The 6,462-nt window shown below is 43.9% G+C and overlaps 1 protein-coding gene across 5 annotated transcripts in view; it reads left to right on the top strand.

Moving 5' to 3' along the window:
* The window catches only part of ttyh1 (tweety family member 1), a 22,958-nt gene extending 16,530 nt beyond the window's left edge, over positions 1-6,428 (top strand). For 2 of the 5 annotated variants that reach the window (XM_027287032.1, XM_027287031.1), the window contains 8 exons: positions 634-709; positions 911-966; positions 1,254-1,346; positions 1,435-1,527; positions 1,618-1,757; positions 2,577-2,744; positions 4,238-4,316; positions 5,731-6,428. In XM_027287032.1, coding sequence (XP_027142833.1) covers positions 634-709; positions 911-966; positions 1,254-1,346; positions 1,435-1,527; positions 1,618-1,757; positions 2,577-2,744; positions 4,238-4,316; positions 5,731-5,814 — 789 coding nt within the window. In that variant the 3' untranslated portion in view covers positions 5,815-6,428. The remainder of the gene's footprint in view (positions 1-633; positions 710-910; positions 967-1,253; positions 1,347-1,434; positions 1,528-1,617; positions 1,758-2,576; positions 2,745-4,237; positions 4,317-5,730) is intronic. The other 3 variants (XM_010744335.3, XM_019253457.2, XM_010744333.3) reach the window with 3 other exon arrangements.
* Positions 6,429-6,462: the final 34 nt, after the last annotated feature.

Here is a 6,462-nt window from a genome sequence, read left to right as displayed (position 1 = left end):
GGGGCTGTTTTGGTCTGGGCTGGTGGGTGGGTGTGTGAAGAGGGTCAATGGTGGCTGTTTTTCTGCATTGCTGCCTACTTTAAGAGTCTCAGTGTCATGTGGCGCTGGCGGGAGATGTCCCAAAGCCTGTGGGTCCACACAGAGCCGCTCTGTCCCTGGTCACTGACAGGGAAACAAAGGGCCAGCTGTGGGCCTGCCCACTTTATTCTGTCCTCGGGGTTGCTGCTTTTCCAGTCAGTCGCTGGGCTCTCTGTGTGGCTCTCACTCCCTCTTCTGGTGGGGCGTGATCTCAAGCTGAGCTTGTTTGTGGGTGTGCTATCTTCAAAAATAGGTCAGGAGGAGGTAACGCAATGTAAAGAGATGATATGGAAAACGGGTTTAACAGAGGGGAGGATATGAGCGATGATCTAATGGAAAGATGTCAGGTTTATCCAGGGCAGCATGTGATGCAGGCAGATCGATACTTGCCACTATGTTTTGAGCTGCTGTCAGATATCTAAAGAGGTAAGTGTGTCAGTCAGTCAGTGTGTCTACTAACTCTGCCCTCCTTCCTTTGCCTCATCTGTCCCTCTCTCCTCCACTGCTGTCATCCTTTCTCACTCGCATCATCACTCTCGCTTGCTGCCTTGCCAGGCTCTCAGTGACTTCTGCTCAGATCCAAACACCTTTGTCCTCAACTCCACCAACTTCAACACCGGGACCAGCACAGGTAGAGTATTAACCTGCCCCCCTAGTGCAAGCAACACTCTATAAACGAGCTGGTTGTTTTTTCTATTTCTGCAATGCACTTGATTTACCTCTCAGCTGTGCGTATGTCAGCACAATCTAATATAATGACAGTTAAATGTTCCCACACCTTTTGCTATTGTGCACTGATCTGCTGTGCGCTGCTGTTTTGTTGGCCATTCAGATGTGTTGGATTATTACCTGACCTGCAGCAGGCGCATGAACAGTCCGTTCCAGCAGGTAATATGACCTCTGTTAGTCACATGTCTTATGTATATAGCCATGGCAGGCATTTAGCTGACACTCTTACCCTCTTTGATTTAAAGTAGGCGAGCAGATTGCATGTCAGACTTTGCTCAAGGCCGGTTAAGGACAAATTATTTGAGGACGGGGATGCACAGCTGTTGCCGTGCGTCCCCGTCCTGATCATCACATAGAGAGCTACACTCTCAGCATATTAATGCTATATTTTGAGCGTTAATGCAAAAAAGAAAAGCTCTTAACTGACTTGTTGCTGCTGACTTTAGCTGCTGACGCAGTCGCAGAGGGCGCTGTCCAACATTCACACGCACCTCTCCAATCTGGACAGAAATGCGCTCACGCAGTTCCCCAAAGCTGAGGTATGTTATAATGTGTAAACAAATACAAGTGGCACCACCTTTTCTTGGTGATTTCTCTAACTATGATGCATTTTTTTAATCACTGCAGAAATCACTCAGGGAGGTTCAGCAAATACTCAACTCCACAGAGGGCAACTTTCATCAGTTGGTGGCACTCCTGAACTGCAGAGGTCTGAATAAGGTAAGCCGAGGCACAGCGCATGAAAACAGGACCTGTAGCTGATTACCAACTTTTAAATCTTGATTGATATATTTGTCCATTTTCTTTTAGGACTACATTGACTCTTTGAAAGGCCTGTGCTATGATGGGATGGAGGGATTGCTCTACCTTTCTCTTTACTCTTTCCTCTCCGCTCTGGCCTTTACTGCCATACTCTGCTCTCTGCCCGGTGCCTGGAGGAGCTTCCCAAGGTGAGAGGGAGTAGAAATATGTGTGTATAATTGCTGCTTTTTGCAGTCTTTTCTACCAATTTCTAAAAGGACAAGATGATGAACTGCTATGATGTACACACTGCCAAAAGTAGTAAACGCACATGGTGGTGGGAGTCGACGTGGATTCGTTTGAGGGCTGTTGAGTTCCTGAAATGAAATGAATCCATCTGTGTCAGGGAGGAGATGTACTCCTCTGTTCCATCTTTCATGAAGAAATATGCGCAAATCATCCACAATCTGAAAATGTCAGTGATTGCAACATGTTGGAGTTTCTGCAGGCCGTGTAACGCTGCTTGGCATACAACATGGGAAAAAACCTGGAGTGCATTTGAGTTGGTTCAGCGTTAAAAAAATCTCAAATGAAAATTGGCATAGGCAAAAGTCTAGTGCACCTAAAACGGTATACACATACAGTTTATATATACATGGGGGCTTGGCTCTCCTCATACACCTCCAGGGTGAAAGATCTGCTGAGAGCGGCTATAAAGCAGGTAGTTTGTTCCAGGTATGCTGAAATCTATCTGGACCGCAGTCATCAGTTTACAGCAAGATTAGGAAGTTTGTGATTGCTGCTGCTAGAACAAAAGTCCTGTACATGAGTAGTTTGATGTTTTCTGTGCAATTATTTGTGGATAAATACAATATTGTCACCATTTTTCCCAAACTAATCATGACCAAGAGAATAAACGAAGCTGAATGTGGAACTCTAACAACAACAAATATGAAGGGCACAACGTATAAAGACACAGTGGTACTCACACATGACCATCTCTCGCTCTCTTTCATGGACGACGACAGTGAATCAGAGGAGTACGAAGACTCGGACAGCGAGAGTGAGGACCCCTTCACATCCCATCAGGCACGTAGACAGACGGCCTCGGGGTCTCAGCGAGGGGCCATGGCCCCCTTCTATAATTACCCGGGGGCCGGGTGGACACCCCCGTTTTCTAGCGCGCCGCCCCTCCCGTGAGTAACACAGACACACAGACACAAAGACAGACAGACAGACAGAACATGCCAGATGTTGCAAGAGGAGGATGTTGCTCTTAGGTACAGTTTTCTGTATACAGCGTGTGTTTGTGTCAATATCTATGGGCAACTTCTATAGGTCAGGGATTGTCCAGGATGACACACACATAGCACTATTGAGACATTTTTGTACAGACACATACTTTCTCCCCATACGGACAACTCTAATTGTATTCATGGCATACATACCAGATGCTGGACACACCTATCTTTACAAGAGAGCAGTGCAGTGCAGTATAGTCAGCTAGGTTCACACACTTGTCTCAGGATTAGTCCAAATCCACAGAGCTGTCAGGTTAAGCACATGCATTGCAGACAGACACACAGACAGGTCAATATGGACTACAGTGTAGGCAGAGAAACAGACACAACTGCAGAGGTCTGTCTGTCTGTCTGTGTGTCTGTCTATTTCGTCTGTCGAGTGTTTCGGGACAGACGATGTAGGCCGCTCGGTCATTTTTCACAGATCTTGTCTCAAATGGCGTCCTGTCTCCTAAACAGTAGTAGACTACTGCTGTGTTGGGGGGAGGGTGTCATTGACGAGGCCGCGCTCGTAAAAACTCCGGCGATGTGAAGCTCAGGTTCACTATAGGTAACCCTCCCCCTCCCCCACCACCACCACCGCCACCAACAACAACAACAACAAAAACCCTCCTGCATCACTCTCATCTGTCTCCTCACTGTGGTGTCCGAACCTCTCCAGTTTTTTCTCGGCATCTGTCCTTGCTGCTTCTCTCTGCTTCCTTTTTTTTAGTCCTCCCTCTTTCTCACTCTCAGTTTTCTCATCTTCTTACGTTTCTTCCCGTCCTCCCAAGCTTAGTTAGTGCTCCTAAGCGTGGACTATATAATTTCCTATCCTAATGCCAGCTGATCATCTTGACTGCTCCCATATCTAATATTAACTCATAAAATACAAAGATACTGACTTGAACTGAAACCCAGCAAGCACTAAAAATACAGTCCACTCCTCTTAAATGGAATCTGCTCGGGATTGCTTTAAAAGCTTTCTGGAGGTTTATCGTGCAGATAAACAGATTCATTAGGAAAACAACATTGCGGCTAAAATGGGACTGGTGAGTCACACCCAGCTCTAAATGCATGTAATTGCAGATTATTGTATAAATCCTGCAGTGCATCATCAGTCAGGAGTGGTCTGTACGCCTGATGCTTGAGTGCCAGTAGTGCTAATACCTACCAGTTAGACTGAGTGCTGTGGTTTTTCCGCACTATATTTCTAACCGCTCTTTCTCCTTCTTCCCTGTTACCTGTCCTTGGGTCCCGTCACCCTGCGACCCCTTGTCCCCCCTCTGTCTTTCTCAATGTGTCTCACCCCTGTTTCCCTTCTCTTCTTCATCCTTCCATTCCTCCTCTCCCCTCTCTCTCTCTCTCTCTCTCTCTTCTGTCCTTGTCTCCTTTCTATCTCTACACAGGACTCCAAACGTTTCCTCCAATGGCAACCCTGGCTATGAGAGCCTCCCTTTGACTGACAGGCAGTCCCCACCCCCCTCTGTGAGTTCCTCTGTATTTGTGACGCCATCGCAATCGGTGCCATTTTATCAGTGCTGTTAGTTCAACACGCTCGCTTTGATAACCAGTAGCAAACGGACTAACTATGGTGGTGAGGCTTCGACCTCGCAGGACCCTGAGGGCTGGTTTTCTGTTCTTAACTTGTAATTAACTCTTTGTTACTAACATAAATCTGAGAGCTGCTCATGTTTTATCATCCCTGTCTGACCATTTTACAGAGCACCTTACCTCGACCGTAAAAGATTTGGAAGAACATTCAGTTTGAAAGTTTATTCTTTAGATCTGAAACAAAACACAGGCAAAAGAAGAAGACTGGCTCTTTTTCCACAGCTTTCCATCGTATCTCATGGTCTTCCTCAGTGGATGATCTTATGTCATCACTTAACCACACCTTCAGTCTCATGATAACAACTGTGCAAGCCTCATCCACTGACGTAGAACATAAAAGGCAGTTGAATGCTTCATAGACATAGATGACATAGAAATTAATATAATATAAAATTTAAAAACCTAAACTAAAATTCAGGACTTTAAGGTTTTTCTGGGGCTTTCAGTCACATCTCATGGTCTTCCTTAGCAGAAGGGGCCTAGAGCTGAAATCCCCTTGCCCTATTAAGATATTGTGGTCATACCGTTGACCATGTCACTAAACTCTCGGCCACAATTTTGGACTTTAAGGTCACCTAACTAGCTTTTTCTGGGGCTTTCAGTCGCATTTCATGGTCTTTATCAGCAGATGCTGCCCGTTAAATGACCACAGTTTATCACATGACTAAACTCTCGTTTAAAAAAGTCATGTGCTGTCAACATGACTATCTTCCTTATCCACTGAGGTGGACCATAAAATGCAGTTGAAAGCTTTAGAAAAAGCTAGTAAGAGGTCTTTGATATAGACTTTTTAACGCCCCTTAAACTTCAGGACTTGCTCACTTCACCTAACTAGTTTTTTTCTGGGGCTTTCAGTCGCATCTCATGACCTTCCTCAGCAGATGGAGTCTGAAGTTTATCACGTGACTTAAGTCTTGCGTGTTGACAATTTGGCTATCTCCATGAAAAGTGAGCAAACAACATGTGTTGAGGAAGACCATGAGGTGCAGCTGAAATCTGGGAAAAGCTAGTAAGTGGACCTTAAGTTAATGAACATATTTCAAGCTGTAAACAGTTACTTTTGAGGAAGGATTACAGTAAAGCAGTACGGTACAGTTTACTTTATTTGTTTAATTCTGTATTGGAGCCTGTTGGTCAGATAGTGAATGAAACTGTCAGCCTCTCTGAGTGAGTTAATCTTCACGTGTGTGAATAATCAATTTTATTCTCTTCTCTTCTACTCGATACACACTTTGGACCATCTCAACCTGCCTCCTGTTGAATCCCATCATCTGTTGTGGACGTACAGTACTCTCCCAGCATGCTGACTGGTTACGGGGGAAGTCAATCACACCCCAATCCTGCCCATTCGCGGAACCTGTATTCACGTTGATTATTTTTTTGTTAGGAAATGTATAGAAGCAAAAAAAAATGTTTAGTTTTCATATGAATGGACACTTTAAAATGAAAAAGAGACTAATCTAAATACAATGAATGCTAGGTGTGAATTCAAAGTGCGTAACGTCAGTACCACTGAATATTATTATTATTATTATTAGAAGCACTTAAAAGAAACAGGTCTAAACAGACTGTTGATATAACCGACAGTGTTAATGGTGGTAGGACGGTTGCGCAAAAGACTATGAACCAAGTCCACTTGGTCTAAATTCTTTCCCCCTTGTCTGTCCAAACTTTGTGTAAACTGTGAACAGTGGTGAGGCAAGTCAGAACGGTATTGACGTTACTACGTTGTAGTTTTATATTCTTAAATGTATCAGTACCACCGATTTTATTTTTAAGTTTTTATATAAATATTGTTGTAGAAAAAGCACTGGCACGTAGCAACAAGACACATTTTTTTCTGTGAATGGTTATGCAGTTTCCTCACTTGGTATCTTTTTTTTATTATTATTATTATTACTTTTTATAGGTGGCAATTCTGTATTTTCCTTGTATTACCTTATGGTATTCTGTATATCTCACTGTCTATAATATCTAAATAATCATGAACCTTTGCTCTTAAAAAAAAAAAAAAAAATAC

Source organism: Larimichthys crocea, chromosome XIII, assembly GCF_000972845.2.
Source record: "Larimichthys crocea isolate SSNF chromosome XIII, L_crocea_2.0, whole genome shotgun sequence".
Taxonomy (NCBI): Eukaryota; Metazoa; Chordata; class Actinopteri; family Sciaenidae; genus Larimichthys; species Larimichthys crocea.
The sequence above is the reverse complement of the archived record's forward strand: the minus strand, read 5'-3'. Positions and strand labels throughout refer to the sequence as shown.